The sequence below is a fragment of the Sus scrofa genome, chromosome 14, assembly GCF_000003025.6.
Source record: "Sus scrofa isolate TJ Tabasco breed Duroc chromosome 14, Sscrofa11.1, whole genome shotgun sequence".
Lineage (NCBI taxonomy): Eukaryota > Metazoa > Chordata > Mammalia > Artiodactyla > Suidae > Sus > Sus scrofa.
Genome location: NC_010456.5, coordinates 70757654 through 70782735, shown reverse-complemented (window position 1 = coordinate 70782735; position 25082 = coordinate 70757654). Strand labels below are relative to the sequence as shown.

Sequence of the window (25082 nt, the reverse complement as noted above, 5' to 3'; positions counted from 1 at the left end):
ATTCCTGATTAGCTACAGTGAAGAGTGCTGAAATGAACATAGTGGGGCCTTTAATTTTTGGAAGAAGGGCATTTTTTTTTCCAGATATATGTCCAAGAGTTGGATTTCTGAGTACTACAGTGATTCTTTATCTTTTTATGGATTTACCTCGATCCTGTTGTCCAGAGCAATGGTACCAAATTACATACACCACTCACACTGTTGGAGGGCACCCTCTTCAGGTAACCTTCCTCAGGATTTGTTATTTGTAGACTTAGTAATCGTGGACATTTGGACAGGTGTCTGGTAGTACCTCAGAGTAGTTTGTATATCCATTTCTCTCCTAATGAGAGATGGTGATTTTTTTTTTTTCCCCATTGCTTGTTGCCCTCTGTATATCTGGTGTAGGGAAATGTCTATTCAGGCCTTTTTCCCTTTTTTCAATTGGGTTATTGGTTTTTTTTTTTTTGCTTTTGGCTGGTATCTGTTGATGAGCTGGTAATTTTGAGACCCTGGCCTGACTCAGCTTTGGGATTGTTGGAAGTTTTTAAATCATAGTTTCAATTTCAGTTCTTGTGATTGGTCTGTTCATCTTTTCTATTTTATCTTGGTTTAGTCTTGGAAGATTGTACTTTTCTAAGAATTTGTCTATTTCTTCTGGCTTTTCCATTTTATTGGCATGTAATTGCATAAAGTAGTCGCTTATGATCCTTTGTATTTCTGTGATGTTGTTACTTTTTCTTTTTCATTTCTAATTTTATTGATTTGAGTCCTCTCTCTTTTTTTCTTGATAAGTCTGGCTAAGGATTTATCAATTTTGTTGATCTTTTCAAAGAACCAGAATTTTTTATTTCATTGATCTTTTCTATGGTTTTCTTTGTTTCTATTTCATTGATTTCTGCTCTGATCTTTATGATTTCTTTCCTTCTACTAACTTTAGGTCTTGTCTGTTCTTCTCTCTAGCTGCTTTAGATGTAAAGTTAGCTTGTTTATTTGAGCTTTTTCTTGTTTCCTCAGGTGGGCTTGTATTGCTATAAACTTTCCTCTTAGAACAGCTTTTGCTGCATCCCATAGGTTTTGGAGTGTCGTGTCTTCATTGTCATTTGCTTCTAAGTATTTTTTAATTTCCTCTTTGATCTCTTAAGTGATCCATTGGTTGTTTTGGTAGCATGTTGTTTAGTCTCCACGTGTTTGTGTTTTTTGCAGATTTTTTCTTGTTATTGATTCCCAGTCATATAGCATTGTGGTTGGAAAAGATGCTTGATTTGATTTCAGTTTTCTTAAAGTTACCAAGGTTGGATTTGAAGCCCAGGATGTGATGAATCTTAGAGAAGGTTCCGTGTGCACTTGAGAAAAATGTGTATTCTGTTGCTTTTGGATGGAATGTCCTATAAATATCTATTAAGTCCATCTGGTTTAATGCTTCATTCAGGGCCTGTGTTTCCTTATTGATTTTCTGTCTGGATGATCTGTCCTTTGCTGTAAGTGGGGTGTTAAAGTCCCCGACTATGATTGTGTTATTGTTGATTTCTCCTTTTAAGGTTGTTAGCCGTTGCCTTATATATTGTGGTGAACCTATGTTGGGTGCATAGATGTTTAAAATTGTTATATCTTCTTCTTGGATTGATCCTTTGATCATTATGTAATGACTTTCTTTGTCCCTTAAAATATTCTTCATTTTAAAGTCTATTTTGTCAATATTCTAGATATGAATATTGCTACTCCAGCTTTCTTTTGATCCCCATTTGCATGAAATATTTTCTTCCATCCTCTCACCTTCAATTTGTATGTGTCCTTAGAAGTGAAGTGGGTCTCTTGAAGACAGGATATATATGGGTCTTGTTTTTGCATCCATTCAGCCGGTCTATGTCTTTTGACTGGGGCGTTTATTCCATTAACATTTAAGGTAATTATTGATATGTATGTTCTTATTGCCATGTTATTAATTGCTTTGGATTTTTTTTTGTTGCTCTTTTTTCTTTCCTTCTTCTCTTGTTCTTTCCTCTTTTGGTTTGATGACTATCTTTAGTGTTGTATTTGAGTTGATTTTTCTTATTTGTTTGTGTATCAATTGTAGATTTTTGATTTGCAGTTATTCTGAAGTTTTGATATAAAAGTCTATATATACACGAGATTGTTTTAAGTTGTTGGTCTCTTAATTGCAAGTTCATCTCAAATGTCCTGCATTTGTACCCACCTCTTCTCATGATTTCTGATTTTGGTGGCATAATTGTGTGTGGATGATTTCATATCTTTACGGTATATATTCCTTTACTGGTGAGCCTTGTCATTTGCAGTATTTTTGTTTCCTGTTGCTGTCCTTTCTTTTCCGCCTAGAGAAGTTCCTTTAGTATTTGTTGTAAGACTTGTTTAGTGTTGCTGAATTCTCTTAGCTTTTGCTTATCTGGGAAGGTTTTGATTTCTCCAAATCTGAATGAGAGCCTTGCTGGGTAAAGTAAACTTGGTTGAAGGTTTTTACCTTTCATCACACTAAGTATATCATGCCCCTCCCTTCTGACCTGCAGAGTTTCTGCTGAAAAATGTGCCAGTACCTTATTGGGGTTCCCTTGTATGTTACTTGTTTCTCTTCCCTAGCTACTTTCAAGATTTTCTCTTTGTCTTTAATTTTGGTCCGTTTGATTAATATGTGTCTCAGGGTGTTCCTCTTTGGGTTAATTTTATATGGTACTGGTTGTGTTTTCTGGATTTGAGTGAGTGATTCCTTTCCCATGTTAGGGAAGTTTTTGGCTGTTATCTCTTGGAGTATTTTTTCTGTCCCCTTTTCTCTCTCTTCTCCTTCTGGCACCTCTATAATACAGATGTTGGTGCATTTAATGTTGTCCCACAGTTCTCTGAGACTCTCTTCATTTGTTTTCAATCTTTTTTCTCTTTTCTCTTCCACATCTGTAATTTCTACTAATCTGACCTCCACCTCACTTATTTGTTCTTCTGCCTCCTGTATTCTGCTGTTAGTTGCTTCTAGTGAATTTTTTTTTGTTATTGTATTTTGTATGTCTTCTCGTTTAAGTTTTGTTTCTCATATCTCTTTGCTCAGTGTTTCCTGTAAGTTATCCATCTTTGCTGCCAGTTTATTTCCAATGTCTTGCATCATCTTCAGCATCAACAGTCTAAAGTCTTTTTCCTGGAAGCTTAGAATCTCCTGATCACTTAGCTGATTTTCTGGGGTTTTTTCTTTCTCCCTCATCTGAGTTATAGTTCTGTCTTTTCATTTTTATAGTTCTTTGGTGTGGGTGATCTTTTTACAGATAATAGAGTGTAGTTCCTCTTACTTCTGGCATCTGCTCCCCTTGTGGCTGAAGTTGGTATGGGGGCTTGCTGTAGGCTTCCTGATGGGAGGGACTACTGATGCTTGCCCACTGGTAGGTGGAGCTGATTTTTATCCCTCTGGTGCATGGGTCTTTTGTCTCTGCATGGGATTAGAGGTGGCTGTGTGCCTGGGGGGTCTTTAGGTAGCCTGTTTACTGATGGGTGGGGCTGTGTTCCCACCTGAACTGTTGTTTGCCCTGGGGCTTCTCAGCACTGACGGGTAAGGCCAGATTTTCCAAAATGTCCACCTCCAGAGAAAGGCATGCTGCTGGATAATCCTGCGAGCTTTGCTTCCAATATCCTTCCCTCACAACAAGCCACATTCACCCCTGTTTTCCCAGGAAGTCCTCTGAGAACTGCAGTCAGGTTTGACCCAGATTCCTATGGAGACTTTGCTTTGCCCTGGGACCCAGTGCATGTGAAAGTCTGTGTGCACCTTTTAAGATTGGGTCTCTGTTTCCCCCAGTCCTGTGGAGCTCCTGCATACAAGCCCCACTGGCCTTCAATGCCAGATGCTCCTGGGGCTCTTTCTCTCAGTGTCAGATCCCTACACATGTGAGTTTGATGTGAGGCTCAGAACTCTCATTCCTGTAGGTGAGTCTCTGTGAACCAGTTAGTTTCCAGTCTGTGGGGCTTCCCACCCAGGAGGTATGTGGTTGCTTATATCACGTAACTGCCCCTCCTACCTCTTGATGTGGCTTCCTCTTTGTCTTCTGGAGTAGGATATCTTTTTTAAGGTTTCTGGTCCATTTGTTTGAAGATTGCTCAACCTTTAGTTGTGAATTTTGTTGATTTTAGGAGAGAAATTGGGCTCTAGTCCTTCTATTCTGCCATCTTAATCCCATCCAGCAAAGGCTTTTTAGAGGTGTGGAATTATGTATTTTACATATAATTATATAATCAAAATTTGCCTAAATTAACATTGAAATTTAAATAAACATAGAAATTTCTAGTGTTTTAAGTTACAACAGATAATTTTTTGCTTCAGGTATAGTATTACTATTGGAAGTGAAAAGTTAATTTTTCTACACATTTCTTCACCTTAAATATTTATCGTAATGACTGTCACGTGAATGTTAGTCAATCTCTTGATGTTCGGCCCAGACCCATTTTCAGTATAGGTCTGTTGATTGAGTCTCATACAATAGCTCTTGCCTAAATCACCCCCATACTACATTGACCAAGATTTCCTATTTTGATATTTTTATAGAAGAGCGCTTCATGACACTTGAGAACCTACCTCACTGCAGAATTTTTGATATTGTGTAATCTCTTTTACCTCACCCAACCTTTACCATTTTTTTCTTCCATATTCAATTTGACAATAATTTTAGCAACTTACACCTTTATTGTCTCCAAGCATGCAAATTAATTTTCAAAGAAATGACAGGCCTTTTTTGTACTATTATTTGGTAAGTTTATATAGTTAATAAAATTACATAATTTATATTTTCAACTCAATGAAAAGGTTGGGGGAAAAACTAACAGATTCTTGGTATGCCTTAATTAGAGGGAATGGAAAAGCTCCAGTATACTTGAGATAATCCTTTGGTACTGAGCAGGAAGGAGGGATCACTAATATGTTACTGGGAGAAAATAAAAAGAGTAGATTCATCTCAAGAAATGGTTAAGAGAAGGTTTCTTAAGAGAGCTTCTCCTATATCTTAACTATGAAGTTAGAAGATGTTTCCATTAGTTTTATAGAAACTATCCCCTTGAAATTTTATATTTTATAAAAATTTGTAGTTTTATGGACTTAACTCTGTCAGCATAACTCCCCTACTCATTTTGATTGTTCTCAGTGATACAGCGCTTGGTGGCAGACTGCCTGTGACCTTCCATTTTGGTGTATTCAACAGGCTTTCCTGTTGTTGCCTTTGTGTGGCTGCAGCTATTCTCTGATGAGTGATTGCTCTTGGCCTTTAAGGTGGGAATTCTCTCTTTGCGTTTCTCTGTCAAGGAGAACTGGGGCAGTGTTCAACCTAGGGCTAAATTTCTCCCACTATTGAGGCAAGACACTTCTATGTTTGCTACCCAATGTCCTATGAGTCATGAAGTTTTCCATTCTGGTAGTGGGAACAATCACTACTCACAGCTTGGTGTAAGTGCCAAGTATTTGTTATTCAAATCCTTTTGGATGGTTATTGGCCTAGCCTTGGGTAGTTTCTCCCCATGTATGGGTTAATCAATATCCAGCTGAATATTCAAGGGGCAGCCTCTGCAGAGCTGAGTTCCCTCTCTGTGTAGCTCTCTTCTTTCCCATTCTCTGTCCCATATACTTGAGCTGCAATAATCTCCCTGGACAGCTAGCTTTGTCTCTTCAGCTCAGAATGTTTGCCATTCTCTTTGTTTCCCCTTCCTGTCTGTAGCCTGTACAGTGTCTCAAGGCAGTAAGCTAGAGCTATCAAAGGGCTCATCCTGTTTTGATTACTGTCGTTTATTGCCTGCCTTCAGGACCATTTTTTTTTTTAATATACTTTGTCTATTTTTTGGTGGGGAGGGTAAAAACGAAACACGGTCTTTGTTCCTCTGCTTTAGCTGGAACCAAAGTACAACTTTTAATAAGACTTTAGAGAGAGTTTGAAGATAATGAAAGGGAAATAAAATACATGTGCTTACAATGGCAACCATAGGCGGCTATATTCTTGTTCTTACATCCTGCTCATATCCTTGTAGCTCCTATGTCTGAGTCTCCACAATAACTAGCTTTCCAGCCCTTCCCTTTATCAAGATAAGGTTTTCTTTATTCTGCGAAACATTTTTGCTCCTTGAAATCAAACCAGCCAAACATTTTAAAGGAGGGTCTTTGCATTTTTAAAAAACATCTATGTAAGTTTAGGATAGGACCTAGTTGAAGTCATTCTCCCCCATTCTCTGCCCACTCCCTTCCCCCCTTGAAAAAAGAGAGATCAATCTGCTTCAGAATTAAATTTAAGCTCCTACCTCTTAGGAGCTTTCATATTCAAAATGGATGTTTCCCAATTAAAAACAAATAAAACCAAACCCCTAGTGCCCAGTCTCAGCCTGGGAACCCCATTATACCAGTGTATGTTATTATATATTGAATCAATTAATAAGTACTAGTGCATATTACATATATATGGTGTATTAAAACACACATAGAAGGGTGGCCAAAGGCATAACTAGAAATCTTAATTGAATCATAAATATAGCGTTAATTGGAAAAGTTGGAGGAAATTTTATCTTTAGTACTCATCTATTTTCATTTTGCTTGTTCCTTTTTTCCTTGGGATGTTTTGCTTATACATTGTTTGCTTTGATTTTCACGTTTATAATGAATATAAACACTTTTAGAAAGTAGAGTTGTATTTTTAAATGTTAGCAAAGGAACTTTCTATTTAAAAGAACCATGTACATATCCTTTATAAAGTGAAGAATAATTTGTAATGTGTCTATTTGGCCAAGAAATTTTCTTTCTTTTACTTCTGAAGTTTATGTGTATGATCATATAAAATCTTTCTATATTAGATTTTTGTAACATGCACAAGTTTTCATATATTACATTTATATAGATATAAGATATACCTATGTAAATCTTTATAAAGTATGTAGTTAGTACTGTATTCAAGCAGGCATTTCATAATGGATTTCTTGAAGATTAAAAAGAGCATATTTGACAGGAAAGGAACAACATGAATCTAGTCAAAGGAAACTTTCTGAATGTAGTTCTTGGGGTATTTTCATGAAATTTAGAAAATTGCTCTCACGTTTGGAGTCAGATTTCTTAGAGTCAGATGTCTTGAAGAAAAAATACAGTTTATTTTTATGTATTTTAAAACTTCCTGTTTATTAAAATTCAAGGTAAAGTGGTATAAGAAAGATTGGGAATTCTATTTCAGAAAAATAGATTTCCCACATGTAGACTTTATAAAGTATGGATGCTAATATTCTAGTTAGAAAGGAACTTGGTTTCATTTTTGTTCTATTTAATTGGGAAAATGGCCATTTTCTCCAGACACAAGTCAATTTGACAGGAATCTGGCTAAATTCTGCAAATTGTCTGTTTGTTATGGTTGGAACATAACTGCTCTTACCTAGAGTATTTCTTTATGTATCTTCTGACACCTCAGGCAGGGGTAGATCTTTTTCCTCTGTGCCTCTTAGTACTTATACAGGTCTCTACCTGAGTCCTGTTTAGATTGTATCATAATGTTTGTTGACTCTCAATGGTGACTTCTTGGGCTGAAAAATAATCTAGATCATGGATACCTAGGATGGAGCTGTGTTATACAGGGAACAGTAAAAATTTATCAAAGGAAAGTTGAATGATGTTCATTCACATATTCAGCAATTGACATGCAGTGTATAGAATATATGCAAGAAAGTAAGTGCTCTTCTAGATTCTGTGAATACTGTGGTGACCACGACCAACACAGCTCTTAATCTCACAGTCTTATGATTCAGAAGGAAAGACGGGCTTTGATACAAGTTTTTACAATAACTGATGAGGAAGGATATGATAGGAAGCATAGAACCCTACTATAAGACCTACCTTAGTAATGGGGGTTTAAAGGCTTCCCAGAGGAAGTGATGTTTATGTTGTTACCAGAAGTATGAACTGAAACCAGCTGAAAAGGATTGGGTGTATTTCAGAGGAGGGAGGGTGGTTAAGTTCAGTAGTAGGAATTTAATTACTGCTTCTTTAATAATGTACTTCAGGAGTGACTTTTTTCCCCCTCCCAACAACTTTGCTGGCTCCTCATTTCATCTCAACAGAGACAAAGACTGAAATAGTTGTTTAATGTTTAAATGATCTTTTTCTGAGCATAGCTCTTCAGCCAGTTGTTCAACATCTCAACATTTTTAGAGTCGAGAACACAATTCTTTTAAAAGAGATATTTCGTTTTTGCATATGAAGTCAAAGACACTATTCTAATGTTTAAATGATCTTTTTCTGAATATGGTTTTTCATCCAGTTGTTCAACATCTCAACATTTTTAGAGTCAAGAACACAATTCTTTCAAAACAGATGTTTCAGGAGTTCCCGTTGTGGCTCAGTGGTTAACAAATCCGACTAGAAACCATGAGGTTGCGGGTTCGATCCCTGGCCTTGCTCAGTGGGTTAAGGATCCGGTGTTGCCATGAGCTGTGGTGTAGTTCGCAGACTTGGCTTGGATCCTGCGTTGCTGTGGCTCTGGCATAGGCTGGTGGCTACAGCTCCATTAGACCCCTAGCCTGGGAATCTCCATATGCTGCGGGTACGGCCCTAAAAAAAGAAGACAAAAAAAAATTGATGTTTCGTTTTTTGTAGATGAAGTCAGACACTATTCTACAAAGGCTATCATAACTTTCCAATTCAGAATCATGATAAGAAAAGATAATCTTATTTTTGCGGGAATTTATTTCTTCTCTTAATTTCAGAGGTCACTTCAATTTTGAGTCTCCTCGCAGCAATTCTGACTTGCAGAGAAACACATAAAAATCATCATTTACTGGTCTTAAAAATTTACCATCTCTACCAGAAATTTCCTGAGAAAATAACAACTAATATTTGTTGAGTGCTTTTCATGTTCAGATACTGTGCTAAATAAATATATATTATAAAATATATTTTATACAGACATCCCAGAAATACTGTGAGGTAAATAATATTTTTATCCTTTTCCTATGGTTGAGGACACTGAAAGCATTTAAGTGTCCTGGTCTCAGAACTAGAAGTTATTTCTTCTAAAGAGTTTGATTTCAGAAGTGTCTGACTCAGAGTCTGGGTTCCTACCTTGGCATTGCTTTAAGAGAACTAAATGTAGTATATTAATTATGTTGATACAAATGTGAATTCACAAAGAGCATGCTGCCCTGTTAGAAATTCTTCAATTTCTGTTTAAGATGTTTAAGTGAGGATGTTGTGACAGTACTAAAACATTGCAATAATGCTCCTGTGTGTTAAACTTTTGAGAATTTTAGGAACGTGAAATTTCCATCCTCTACCCACGAGGAATATAACTCTTCCAGCTCTCAGATTTTAAATAAAGCAATTAAAGTAAAAACAAACAAAATATGTTGAGACGGTCTCAGACCCTCTTCACAGGTTTTGGCCGCAATAAGGAATACTATTTATTTATTTTTTGCCCTTTTAGGGCCACACCTGAGGCATATAGAAATTCCCAAGGCTGTGGGTTGAATCAGAGCTGCAGGACCTATACTGCAGCTCATGGCAACACTGACTCCTTTAACCCACTGAGCAAAGCCAAGGATTGAACCCACATTCTCATGGATACTGGTTAGATTCTTAACCCTCTGAGCCACAACAGGAACTCCTATTTTTTGTTGTTTTTAATGTTAATAATATATTCCGTTTTTATATTGAAATTCTTGAATAAGTGAAAACAAAATATTCATGGAGGAAAGTAGATAAGACAGGCCCTTTCATGTGTTGTTGGTGAGATGGCTGTGTTTGGAGAAGTTTTGGGCAACATATTTCAAAACTTAAAATTCATTTGCTCCTTGATTCAATAATTCTACTTCTAAGAATTTATGCTATAGCTAACTTTGCCCATGCATGTGAAGCTATATTATGTGTACTCCCTGTAGTATTGTTTGGAGTAGGAAAAGTTAAAAATAATTTATGTGTTCATAGGGGCTTGGTATATAAAAACAGATAAGTAGACCCATGGAAGAGAATCAAGAGCCCAGAAATAACTCAAGCATATGCAGTCAACTAATATTTGACAAGATAGCCAAGAATACTGAGTGGAGAAAAGACAGTCTCTTCAATAAAATGGTGCTCGGATAATTGGATATTCACATGTAAAATAACATATATATATATATATATAAAACAATATAACTATATATATATGTCTTCTATCACTTCAAAAATTAGCTTAAAATGGATTAAAGACTTAATATAAGGTCTGAAACCCTGAAATTCCTAGAAGAAAACATAAGGATAAATCTTGGACCTTGGTAATGATTTTTTTTTTTGTTATGATACCTAAAGCATAAGCAGTAAAATAAACATTAAACAAGCAGGGCTAGATCAAACCCAAAAGGATTCTGTACAGTAAAAGATTGGCTGTCATGAAAGCCCAGAGATAACATGGTGTGGATGTGGAGAAAAGGGAAACCTTATGTACTCTTGATGGGATCGTAAATTGGTATAGCCACTATGGAAAAAAAAGATGGAGAATTCTCAAGAAATTAAAAATAGAACTACTGTGTGATCCAGCAATTCCCCTGCTGGTAATTTATCTAAAGGAAACAAAAACACTAACTGAAAAAGCTGTCTGTATCCCCATGTTCCCAGAAATATTATTTACAATAACCAAGACATGGAAACAACCTAGGTGTTCACTGATGGATGATTAGATAAAGAAGTTGTGGTATATATAGAATGCAGAATTATTCAGCTATTGAAAATGAAGAGATTCTACCATCTGAGACAACATGGATAGACCTGGAAGGCATTGTGCTAAGTAAAATAAGTGAGACAAAGACAAAACTATATGACTTCACTTAAATGTGAACTGTAAAAAACAGAAACAAGCCTAGCATCACAGAAAAAGAGATCAGATATGCAGTTACCAGAAATGGTGGAATTAGAGAAAAGTGGTCAAAAGTTACAAATTTTGTTAAAAAATAAAAAAACTATGGATATAATGTACAACATGATAACTGTAGTTAATACTGCTGTATGATATATGGGAGAGTTATTAAGAGTAAATCCTCAGAGTTCTCATCACAAGGAGAACATTTTTCTTCCCTCTCTTTATTCTTTCTTTTCTATTTAGCTATATGAGATGACGGATGTTAGCTGAACCTATTGTGATAGTTATTTCACAATATATGTATACCAAACCATCATGTTGTATGCCTTAAAGTTATACAGTGATATATGCCAATTATTTCTCAACAAGACTGGAAAAAAGAAGAAAATTACTGAAAAAGGGGAGGGGGCTGGTAAAGTAAGTTATTGTATATCAATAAATGTAACTTTATTAAAGCATTAAAAAGTGACAATACAAGCTAATCAAGTCTTTACTTAATTTCAAGCACCACTGTCATTTAATCCTTTAAAAAATTGTAGGTGTTTATTATTAGCTCCATTTATAGTAGAGAAAAATGAACCTTTAAAGAGGCCAAGTGACTTGTGTCCACACTGTTTAAGTTCTGTGCTATACTGCCTCCTGGTCATCTGTAGCCCAATGTGAAAAGAAAATAAATTGATAAGTGAAAAGAACAAATAGTAGAACGTTTTTGTAGTATGATACTATTTGTAAAAAGAATCTGTATCTTCTATATGTTCCATTTATAACATATATGCTTTCTTATGAAAAAATCTTTCAAATATATGAACATATGTAATATATGTGAATATATTAATAAAATTTACATAATACAAATTTATAACTGTTTATATGTATATGCATATGCACAAAAAACATACATTAATAGAAAAATTTCTGGATAGATAGACAAGAACTTAATGGATTTTTTGGAGGATTAGTATGGAGACTTAAAATTCACTCTATTCTCTTTAGTCTGGTGAATTATCTACAAGTAATTAGCACATACTGCTTTGATGATAAAAAAAAGTTTAAATTGAAACAGTTCTGAAATAATGGATGTGGTAAATCTTTAACAATTACATTCCTCAAGAGGAGTAAAGAGGGACTTAATCATTTTATACCTTTCTGAACTGTGAACTTTTATTTATTTATTATTTATTTATTTATTTAGTCTTTTTGCCTTTTGAGGGCCGCTCCCTTTTAAAAAATGAATACATGTTTGTTGCTTTTATAAACATACTTTAAATGAAGAAAACCTTAAAATAGTGAACACATTTCTCTAACAAGTACTATGAAATATTATTTCTGTGACTAAGTTTAGGATATAGTTTATTCATTATATTGACAGTTTAGAATAAATCTGACATGTTAAACTTTTATCAGAGAGCTGTTGTCTTGTTATCTTAAAGGGTAGTTCTTTTCTAATGTCCATTGAGTTGGAAAGTAACTCAATGAAGATTTACTTCATTTTTATAAACACGATTGTTTCCGATTGAAGTCTTAGTAATGAAACCTTTCACAGCAAATGAGATTCAGCAATGCAGAAGTTGACAGCAGTTTTATTAGATGGTGCTAGTCAATTGAGCACAATTTTCTTTCAGGAAAATGGTACCATGCTTCTTAAACTCCAGAGCATTTATCAAAAACAAATGTCAATTTGAAATTGCATTGTTTATTAAGAAACAATGTTCTAGTGTCAACTGACAGTATTTTAAATTGTGCTTAGTCATGGAATGTACTTGGAATTAGATTGGATGATAAATGCTGAGATGGGCATACGTGAAACTTAAAGTATAACTTATTTGGGGTTATGTGTTTCAGGTGATGCTCTAAAAGAATCAGCTGAGAGATTTGCAGATGACCCTTGTTATCTCCCAAAAAGAGAGGCTGTGGTTCAAGCTGCCCGTGCCTTGTTGGCTGCAGTTACGAGACTCCTTATCCTCGCAGATATGATTGATGTCATGTGTCTCTTGCAGCATGTGTCAGCTGTAAGTAAAAGATGGCTTAGGTTTACCTCGGCATTGTTCTCACTTCTAATTCCATTTTCTTTCTTTTTTTTTGCTTTTTAGGCCTGCACCTGTGGCATATGGAAATTCTCAGGCTAGAGGTCAAATTGGAGCTACAGCTGCTGGCCTACACCATAGCCACAGCAATGCCAGATCGAGCTGCATCTGCGACCTACACCATAACTCACAGCAACTCCAGATCCTTAACCCACTGAGTGAGGCCAGGGATCGAACCTGCGTCCTCATGGATAATAGATTCATTTCCACTCATCCATGATGGGAACTCCTATTGGAGGAGTTGATTTACAATGTGTGTCAATTTCTGCTGCATATCAAAGTGACGCAGACTTTTTACCATTTAAATTTTTATGCCCTATAAAAATATATAATAGCATCATTTTATAGCTAACGCAGAAAATAAATGTAAATATAAATAATTTGAGAAAGAGAAACTTTAAAACTTAAGGCATGTGGAAGTTTATCCTAGTTTATAAATGAAAACTACTTTGCCAGCTGCTTTTGATCCAAGATAAACTGCATATTTACAGGTAGTCTGTATTGTCTGTAGTAATCCATTATGAAAAGACATAAATGGATTAAATAAATTTTAGCTAGGAGACTGCAAAGGCAACAAGATAGCTTGTTTGCTCTACTTTTCTAGACAAAACCGTTTAGCAAAGTTTGGCAGTCCATCGCCTTAACCACTCGGCCACCTCGTCACTTCCATTTAGCCAAGTTTAAAAGAAGAATTTTATTCAAGTCTTTTTAACTTTTTAAAGTGACTTAGTCTAATCAAGTTATTAATAGTGTCTAGATGAAAATGTTGCAAAGAATCCTTTTAGAGCCTCTGCTCTTTCTTCTGCTTTAAATAGGACCCTTGTTCTTCTGTTCATAAATACATCTGCATTTTCATAAAGGTGCTAGGTGACTGTAATATCACTACCTTATTAAGCAAATGATGGCTTTGTCTGACTTTCTTATCAAAATCATTTTCTCTACTTGCTAAACTAAACCTTTTTTTCTTTAAAAATCATCTTTCTCTTACTTACTAATACTTATTTTAACCCTAAAGTAGAGCAAGTTTTCTTTTATACTTCCTTTTTTTTTGATAGTTTTATTACTGCAAAAAAGCAGTTTGGCATCTTTTTGTTGTTAACTAACTTTTTAGGAAAAGGACTGGTTTTCAGTAGATTTATAGCAACTGTCTACAGTGGATTTATAGGTGAGATATTTGAATTTTTTTTTTTGTTACTTGATTGCTAGTTTGTTGAATACCTTAAACAAATCCCTGAAAATTTCTGAGATTTGTTTTTTTAATATGTGAATATAGATACTAATAAATGCTATAACCAGAAACAGGGAAGATTAAGTATCATGTAATTCCTAGTTCTAATGACCCGATGTTTCCCATGTTTTAGACTCTAAATTTGTTGGGATGAGGCAGAATGAAAGGCTTTTGTAAGGTGAAAATTACTACGTTTATAATCAATTAGGAGGTTAACAGAAGTTGCCCTCATGGCTCTGTGGTTAACAAACCTGACTAGTATCCATGGGGATGTGGGTTTGGTCCCTGGCCTCGCTCAGTGGGTTAAGCCTCTGGCGTTGCCATGAGCTGTGGTGTAGATTGCAGAAGTGGCTTGGATCCTAAATTGCTGTGGCTGTGGTGTAGGCTGGTGGCTTCAGTTGTGATTGAACCCTTAGCTTGGGAACCTCCATATGCCATGGGTGTGGCCTTAAAATGCAACCCCCCCAAAATCAATTAGAGGTTGTGTGTTTATGTGTGTATATATATATGTGTTTGTGTGTGTATATACACTTTTCCTTCTCTCCTCTGTGTATATACACACACATATGCATAATATGACATGTACCTTCACTGCCATTTTAATCGAATACCACTAATTGCTAGGCACAGAGCTAGGTAATTTACACATATCATTATCATTCAAATGAAGAAGGAAGTAATTGTATCTCAAAAGAAAACAGTACTGCTTTTTGCAATAAAGATTATACTTAATAGCTATTGAGTTTTTGTAATGGGCTAAGAAATGTGCTGAATTATCATCTTTATTTTTGATTTTTTTGTATTTAAAATTTTTTAATTGAGAAATAACATATAGTATTAGTTTTAGGTGTACAACATGTTTTAATATATGTATATGTTACAAAATGATTACCACAATAAGTTAAGATTCTTTGCCACGCATAGTGATTTCTTTCAGCACTTTTCATATGTCATCCTATTGCTTCTTATTCTCATTATTTGTGGAGAAAAGTCTATCATTTTCTTCATTTTTCCCCAGGATGTTTTGTGTGTTTTTTTGGCTGCTCTTAGATCAGCTTCTTATCTTTTATTTTAGACTAATTACAGGGTGACTAGGTGTGGTTTTCTTGGTGATTATTCTGGCCGGGGTTCATTGACCTTCTGGGATCCTGATTACTTAAATCACTTATAAATATGTATAATACAACAATGATGCTTCAGCTATTACAAATGAAGACATTTGTGGTAAATTGTAATCTTTTTTTTTAAACTATTTCATCTTTATAAAAATTTATATTTGAATCATATTATTCAACTCAATTATTTCACATAGAATGAAGGCAAATTGAAAAAAGAATTGAGGTGTTCCCTTTGTGGCTCAATGGTTAAAGAACCTAACTAGTATCCATGAGGATCCAGGTTTGATCCCTGGTCTCGCTCAGTGGAGTGAGGATTCAGTGTTACTGTGAGCTATGGTGTAGGTCACAGACGTGACTCATATCCTGAGTTGCTGTGGCTGTGGCGGAGACCAGCAGGTGCAGCTTCGATTCAACCTCTAGCTGGGAACTTCCATATAACCGCGGGTATGGCTCTAAAAAGAAAAAAGAAATTGAGATTAAGATTAGCATTATTTAGCCCAACATTTCCCTAATGGTATTCTGCAGAACCTGTCATAAATATGCAACATGAGAAAAATTTTAATTTTTTTAATGGTCATTGCTGCATACAGAAATTCTCTTTGAATGTTTTTGATGCACATTAGTATATTAAAGTTGGTGAGAAATACTGGAGCAATGAAAATTGTTTAACTTTACTAAACCCAGAGTCCTTCAAGTTTCTTGACCATAAAACATTTCTATAATATTTTAATCCTGGAACTTTCTCAGACCATACTTTGGGATATAGCGGTTTATTATATTTTTTAAAATGTTTATGGTTCTATTAAATTTCTACTTAGAAATAAAATCACAGTAGAGAAACTTCAGTGCCCTTATAGTCTAATACCTTACTGAAGTAGATAGACTCTCCTGTAATATGCTATACACTCAACTGTCTAACAATATATATGATCACCTACAGTGACAGCAATCTCAATTCTGTGAGACAGTGAATCAGATTTTGGATAATTCTAATTATCGAAGACATTTTTTCACACTAAGCTTAAAGCTCGGTCCCTTCTATATCCATTCATTGTTTCTAGTTAGCTTTCTGGACCAATACAGAATCAAAGAAATTGGAAAAGGCATTTTTCAAATAACTGATGGCTACTCTTAGGACTAACATCCGTCTTATTTAAGCTAAATATTTCTTGACTTTTGCACATTCCTTATAGACAGTTTTGGACTACTATGAATACTCTAGAATTTTCATGTCTTGTATGATTTTGTTTCCTGCTGAAAATTTCAGTCTTGATTTTGATGTACTTGAACATGCAAGCAGATTTGTTTTATGGCTGAAGTTTGAAAACTTCAGTGTCTGGACTCCCTGGTTGTCTGTCTGTGTTGCTGTCATTGTGCTGGTTTTTATTAAGTTCATGGTGTCTTGTCTTTTCATGTGAATGGCTAGCTTTGTATACCAAACCTTATTTCTTCTGGAACTTATATCAGGAAATTGCTCACTGTTTTATTAGCTCTTTTAAGTTTTTAACATGAAGTGCTATATATTTCATCAAATCTTGTTAGTTTTTTTTTTCCAGCGGAAGAATTGTATTGAAGGACTAATTTGCCAATATAAGAAACAGATCCTCCCCGTAAATCCTTTGCTGTGCATGTTCTAGATTATAGGTAACTGCCATAAAATGTTGAAATCAAAACATCCTGAAATAAAAACACTCTGATGTGAACATTCTATAATATACTCAATTACCTCCCTGATTTAATGTCCAACATTATCTGATTTTGTGCGTAATTAAAACCTCGGAGTGGGAGGTCCTGTTGTGGCTCAGTGTTAATGAACCTGACTAGCATCCATGAGGATGTGGGTTCATCCCTTGCCTTGTTCAGTGGGTTAAGGATCCAGTGTTGCTGTGAGCTGTGGTGTAGTTCGCAGATGCGGCTCAGATCCTGCGTTGCTGTGGCCGTGGCTGTGGCGAAGGCCGGCAACTTCATCTCCAATTTGACCTCTAGCTGGGAACCGCCTTCTGCTGTAGGTGCGGCCCTAAAAAGACAAAACGGCCAAAAAAAGAAAATAAAAAACCTCTGAGTCTCTGAATTCGGAGACCTTGTCTAGGTCTTCCTTCTCTGATACTAGTTTCATCTTTTTATATGTTACGTTTCTATTCAGTGAATTTTATCTTGCTAATTCTGGCTTTTTAAAATATCCATCCAGAGCTTTTTGACTTTTGATTTTGTCTCTCTCCACAACCTGGTATCATTTTCAGATTTCATTAACAAGTTATTCATGAAAAATTGCTTAATGATATGGAAAACAGTGATATAGCTTTCTTTCAGATAACATTAATCAAATATTAACATATATTGAATAAAGTTGTGGAAATGAGCTTTAATCTCGCTTCATTGGGCTACTGTATAAACCATGTTTTATTTTATCCTCAAGCACTTTCTCAAAGGCCTTTCTGAAATCAAGATGTATTATCTGTAGCATTACAGATTTATCTGGCTAGTAACCCCAGTTATAAAGGAAATGAGGTTAGTTTGTCAGGACTTATTTTTAATAACCCCTTAAGAGCTCTGAGTGACTGTTGCCTGCTTGATTTTATTCCTTTTCTTTCTTTCTTTCTTTCTTACTTGACCTTCACTTTTCAATAACATTCTACGTACTTATGGTTGTAAACCACTTGTTTGCTGGGATCTCCTTGCCCTTAAGATTTTGAACCCTCATTTCATGTCCTGTCAATTACAAGGTTCTCCCCAAGATTTCTGCAAATTCTCTCAGGCTCATATTCTCAAGGTCACCTCTGGCTCCAAGTTGTTGCTTCCATAGAATTACTTTAGTTTATAAATTTTTTCCCCTACCTTTATTGTATAATTTGTTAATTAATCATTAGAAGCTGACCCTTTCCCCACTTAACACACACACACACACACACACAAACACACACACACACACACACAACACACACATGCACTCCTATACAAGGCATATTTATGTATATGGCAAACCTGTTAGAAACTTGGAAGGATGGAAGGGAGAGGGTTCGGTAGTGTAACAAAATATGCTAAATGATTTCAATTTGTATATTAGAAACCGTTAGCAACTTCATCTTATTGTCATTCCCCCTCCTTTCTCCCTACCTATTGTCCTTTGTTTTTCTTCACATCCTTATGCAGTAAGATATTCTGTCAAGTCACTATTAACTTGGCCTCTGCTAATTTGTGTCCTCAGATATCACTATCCACCTTAAATTACACCTGAAGGTATTTTCCTCAATATAAACAATTCCTTGCCTAAGAATTTTATAATCATCTGTCTTATAAACACACACAAACACACCCCATCCTATTATAAAATAATCTATAAATTTTTTTTTTGTGTGTGTGTGGAGGGCATCAGCTTTGAAGATACCTATTTCTTGTTCATGATACACATTCTTCTTTCAAAAGCAGTGGATTATTTTTAAGTTTGTTTTCCTGATTTTGAGTATGATGGATGAAGTACAGTCTTACCTTGTTTTATGCAAGCTTCTGCTCTTTTTGGGCTCTATGCTCAAACAAAAATCCCTGCTACATTTTTTGTTATTTATTCTTCATCTTTTTAAAAATATTTATTCTTTTGTATTTATTCTTCATTGTAATCCCTGATATATTTTTAGGATTCTTTATTGAATTCTTTATATAAAGAATTCCTCTATTATCACAATGTTTCCTTAAGTGGCCTTACTCTTTTCTTCCTTATTATAATCTTTTCCAAATAACAGAATTCTTCATTCATATTAAGGTATATTTGCTTTTAAAAGTCAGGTAAATAAGATTGTACTCTACTTCTTTATCTAGTTCTTTAAGGAAGTACCTGTTTTCTTCTGGGGGAAATAGGTCCAAATCAAAGGTAAGAGAGGACAGAGAAAAATGTGATGATATTTTCCTATGTAATTAATTGTAGAAACATGGAAAGGCAATTTGGCTTTATTACTGACATTGCTCATAATTTCCTATGGGAATTTAAGTTAAAAAATTTATCTCTGGTGTTCAAGTTTTTTGAACTTTTTTGGACTATTTACGCATCTTGAGATCACACATTCTATCTTATTGGCATATGAATTTTATAAGGGTCAGTTTTCTTTGAGAGAATATTGGCTTGCAGATCTCTTTCTTTCTTTAGGAACTAGGACAATGTGGAGAGAACACATGACTTTTGGCAGCAGGGAAACCTTACTTGAATCATTGTCTGTTGTGGATTAACTGGGCGACCTTGGGAAAATTAAAAATCTCTGAGCCCTAGTTTCTTCTTCTGAGCTGTAAAGATACTAAAACTTACTCTGAATACTCTAAGGGCCTTGTGTAGATTAAATGATATAATAATATATAAATTCACTGGTAAAATTGGGTATGAATTTTCTTTTATCTTCCTTCCTTTCTTTGTCTTACCTTTTTCCACCATGGTACCTTGCTCCCATTTTCTGACTCTTGCAGTGCAATATTATCCTCATTCCTAAAGATGAAGGGAAATAAATTTGACTCCTAAGTTGAATTAACTTTTATGGCTTTTTGCATTTGTTATACCATAGCCAGTTTTTTTTTTAAGTGGAAATATTTGTCCCTTTTGATTAGGAAATAAACCAGTTATAGGTTTATTATAGGACATGGCTCCTCTATTTAATAACTTCTTATGTCAAATACATTTTTAATATTATTTAATAAAGCTCCCTGCCCCCTCTGGATCAGCACAGAGTAAGTAGACAAAAACTGTAGCAGCCTATTTCTCCCTAAGAGGTGAGTGTTGGTAGAAGCCCAAATGATTGGTGGGAGATCTTCTGTATAAAGCCAGCCTGCAAAGACTAGGAAAGTTGACTGCTTTGTCAAATATGTAGACAACACAGTTAAAAAAAAATGAAGAATCAGGCAAAAATATTTCAAACAAATGATAAGATGAATTTCTAGAAATTAACCCTAATGAAACAGTTCTATGATTTACCTGACAATTCAAAATAATAGTCATAAAGATGCTCACTGAGGCCAAAAGAACAATGCATATACAAAATTAGAATTTCAACAAAGAGATAAAAAATGTAAGTACCAAACAGAAATCATGGAGCTAAAGAATGTAACAGTGAAAAACTCAATAGTGGACTAGATCAAACAGAAGAAAGGATCAATGAACTTGAAGATAGACCACTGGGAAAAATTTAGTCAGAGTAGCAAAAAGAAATGAAAAGAGGGAGAAAGCTAAAGGATTTCTGAGATACAATTTAACAGATCAATATATGCATTATGGTAGTCCCAGAAAGAGAAAAGGGAGAGAGAGAAAAAGGATGAGAAAGCTTATTCAAAGAAATAGTCACTGGAAACATCTCAAATCTGGGGATAGAAATGCACATTGAGATATAAGTAGCCTAAAAGATGAAGCCAAAGAAATTTATACTGAGACATATGATACAGTAGTATCCTTTATCTGTAGCTTTGCTTTCCTTGGTTTCAGTTATCCATGGTCAACTGTGGTCGAAAGATATTAAATGGTAAATACCAGAAATAAACAATTCATACATTTTAAATTGCATGCTGTTCTATGTAGCATGATGAAATCTCATACTATCCTGCTCTTTCCTGTTTGGGATGGGACTCATCCCTTTGTCCAATGTATCCATACTGTATATGCTACCTGCCCATTACTATAAGAAAAACACTATATTTGTGATTTGGTATTATCCATGGTTTCAGGTATCTTCTGAGGGTCTGGGAATGTATCCCTGAAGATAAGGGGGGACTACTCAGCTATCAAAAATCAAATACAAAAAGGGAGTGAAAAGCATTGAACTGGAGAAAAGTGACCATTACATACAATGGACCCCCTGTAAGGTTATCAGTGGATTTTTTAGCAGAAACTTAGCAGGCTAGAGGTAGTGGGATGATAGATGCAAAGTGCTGAAAGAAAAAAAAAAACATCCAAGAATACTATACCCAGCAAAACTCATTTTCAAAAACTGAGATAAAGAGTTTCCCAAACAAAAGCTGAAGGAGTTCATCACCACTCAACCTGGCTTAGAAGAAGAGCTAGAGGGAGTACTTCAGTTGAAATGAAAATATTTGAAACAGCAACATGATAGCATAACAAAGTTTGAAACTTTGGTAATGGTAAATATATAGACAAATACAGGTTACTATATTACTGTAATGTAGTAAGAAATCACTTTTACTTCTAGTATCAAAGTTAAAAGACATAAGTATTTAAAACAGCTATGACTAAAAATATGGTAAAACATACAATATGAATAGATGTAAATTGGGAGAACAATAACTGTGTATAAGAGAAGCAAAAGTATAGAGTTTTTGTAAGTGATTAAACTTAAGATATTATTGGCTTAAAACAGATGGTTTCAGCTCAGTGGAAATGAACCTGACTAGTAACCACAAGGATGTGGGTTTGATCCCTGACCTTGGGTTAAGGCCACAGAATTGCCATAAGCTCTGGTGTAGGTTGGAGATGCAGCTCAGATCCTGTGTTGTTGCAGTGTAGGTCAGCAGCTGTACTTCCAATTCGGCCCCTAGCCTGGGAAATTCCATATGCTGCACCTGCAGCCCTAAAAAGCAAACAACAACAAAATAACTCCTCCCCCAACAGATTTTTAGAATTATATTTTATGCAGACCTCAAGATGACCACACACACACACAAAAACATAGAAGTTACAAAAAAAAATCAAAGCTTATCAATAAAAAAATTGGGAGTTCCTGTTTTGGCTCAGTGGTAATGAACCTAGCATCCAAGAGGACTTGGATTCTTGGCCCCTGCTCAGTGGGTTAAGGATCTGGCTTTGCCATGAGCTGTGGTGTAGGTTTCAGATGTGGCTCAGATCTTGTGTTGCTGTGGCTGTGTTGTAGGCAGACGGCTACAACTCAGATTTGACCCCTAGCCTGGGAACTTCCATATGCCATGAATGTCCCCACCGACTGCCAAAAAAAAAAAAAAAAAAAAAAAAGACGAAAAAAATCAAGACAGCAAGAGAGAAAAAGATGGAAGAAAAATCCTAAAATACTAACAAAAAAGTCAACTATACTTTAATTAAAAAAAAATTAACAGAAGCTACTGATGAAATGGCAATAGTAAATCCTTCCCTATCAATAATTATTTTAAATGTAAATGAATTAAACTTCTCAATAAAAGGGCACAAAATGGCTGAATGGATAAAAGAAAGGAGACCCAACTATATGCTATGTAAAAGAAACTTACTTTAGGAGTTCCCTGGTAGTCTAGTCTTAAAGACTTAGCATTGTCACTGCTGGGGCTCAGGTTATTGCTGTGACTCAGGTTTGATCCCTAGCCTAGGAACTTATGGATGCTGCAAAAATGAAGCAAAACAACCCCTTTAGATTTAAGGACATGTGGAGGCTGAAAATGAAGGGATGGAAAAATATATTCCATGCAAATATAACTAAAAGAGAGCAGGGGCTATACTTAAACAAAATGAACTTGATATCAAAAACTATCAAAAGAAACAGGACATTATATGATGATGAAAGGGTAAAATCACCAGGAAGATGTAACAATTATAAATATATGTGACCCAACATTAGAGAACCTAAATGTATAAAGCAAACATTGATAGACTAAAGGGAGAAATAGATATCAGTACAACAGGTGAATAATGGATAGAACATCTAGACAGAAGATCATTAGGGAAACAGAAGACCTGATCAACCCTATAGATGAAACGAACCTAACAGACATATACAGAACATTCCACCCAACATTAGCAGAATACACAGTCTTCTCATATGCACACAATTCTTTCTCTAGGATAGATACCATTTTAGGTCACAAAAAAAGTCTTAAGATTGAATTGATATCAAGGATCTTTTCTGACCACAATGGAGTGAAAGTAGAAATCAATAGCAGAAGGAAATTTGGAAAATTTACAAATATGTGGAAATTATACAACAGACATTTGGAGTGTTTATGTCAAAGTTGAAATCAGGAAGGAAATTAGAAGATTCCTTGAAACAAATGAAAATGAAAACATACCAAACTTATAGGATGTGGCAAAAGTAGTACTAAGAGGAAAGTTCAGAGAGGTAAATCCCTGCCTTAAAAAAGAAGAAAGATCTCAAGTAAAGAACTTTATTATCTCAAAGAGCTAGAAAAGAAGCCCAAAGATGGAAAAAGGAGAAAAAAAAGGAAATTATAAACATTAGAGCAGAAATAAGTGAAATAGAATATAGGAAAATAAGAGAAAAAACCCAACAGGAAGAGTTGGTTTTTTGAAGATAAACAACATTGACAAACCTTAGCTAGATTAACCAAGAAAAAAATAGAGAAGACTCAAAGTTAGAAACGAAAGAGGAGACATTGCATCTGATGCCACAGGAGTAAGAAGATTGTAAGAGACTTATTATGAATATTGTATGCCAAAAACAATACCTATAAGAAATATATAAATTCCTAGAGGGATATTAGCACTCCCATGTTCTTCACAGCACCATTCACTATAGTCAAGATGAGGAAACAACATTGACAAATGAATGGATAAAGAAATGTATATATGCACAATGAAATACTGTTCGGTCTTAAAAGGGAAGGAAATTCTACAACATGGATGAGGATATTATGGCAAATAAACTAAACCAGTCACAGAAAGGTAAATACTGCATGACTGCACTTCTATAAGATATCTAAAACATTAAAAAATCATAGAATCAAAGAATGGAATGGTCATTTCCAGGAGGTAAAGGAAAAGGGCGTGGAGAATTAGTGGGCATAAAGTTTCAGTTAAGTGAGATGAATAATCTAGAGATCTCATGTAGAACACTGTACCTATAGACAATTTTTTTGAGTACTGTATACTTAAAATTTTTAGGACCATATGTCTCATGTTAAGTGCTCTGCTGTAATAAAATAGAAGAAAATAAACAAGTAAAATAAATTTTGCAGTAATGTTGAAGAAAAAATCGAAATAAATGTATCTTTCTATTTCTCTTAAAAAGTGCCTTGCTTAGAGATGCTCAATAAATATTGAATACTCTTTTGTTCAATCCTCATTCATTACTGAATGGTCATAAATTTAATGACAGTGGTCTGTTAGAATTTTATGGAACTTTAAAACTTATAAAGCAGTAATCTATAAAGCTAGATAATATCTTCTTTATGATAAGAGCTCTTTCTTTTTTGTTTTCCTCCATTTCCTGCATGGCTGGCATGTTGGTGTTAAATATTTGTTGAATGAATGTCTTTCATTTTTCCCAAATGGATTTATTTCACAGCAGCCTTATAAAGCAGACAGGCAAGGGCAATTTCTCCCGTTTTATGGATAACACAATCAAGAATTGGAATTGTAGTGACGACCAAAAGAGTATGGAAATTATCAAATGACATAGCAAGGAGTTGAACCCAGATTTTAAGACCAATGCTCTTTCAACTTCATAGGACTATTTCTAATTTAGATTTCAAGCCCAATTTTGTTCTATGTTCTTAATTTAACTTTGGTTATCATTCCTTACAGTAAAAAAAAAATCGCTTGAGATTATATGTGTCTGTTCATTTTCTGCTTCAGCTGTAAACTTCCTTTTCATAAGTGGTATTACCATTCTGTAATGGTAAATGGAAAATATGTGTGAAAGTCAATGGATTAAGCTCAGAAAATGAAGGAATTTTTTTCTCAATAATACTTCATTTTAGTTGCTCTGTAGTTGCCCTATTTAAGTAAGGTGGACTAGCAATTTCTTATGCTTAAAACAATTTCTTTTTACTCTAAACATTAATATTTATAGGGCATTGACATATTATTTGATCATTCCTCCTCCTGCTTTAGTTTCCAGAATCTTTTGGCACTATTTCACACTGACATCTCAGGGACACTAAGATCACACTT

At 34.9% G+C, this 25082-nt stretch overlaps 1 protein-coding gene across 7 annotated transcripts in view; it reads left to right on the top strand.

Annotated features, from left to right (window-relative positions):
- CTNNA3 (catenin alpha 3) overlaps positions 1-25082 on the top strand; it is a 1779313-nt gene that overhangs the window by 191808 nt on the left and 1562423 nt on the right. For all 7 annotated transcript variants that reach the window (XM_021074380.1, XM_021074384.1, XM_021074383.1 and 4 more), the window contains one exon: positions 12657-12823. In XM_021074380.1, the coding sequence (XP_020930039.1) occupies positions 12657-12823 (167 nt within the window). The remainder of the gene's footprint in view (positions 1-12656; positions 12824-25082) is intronic.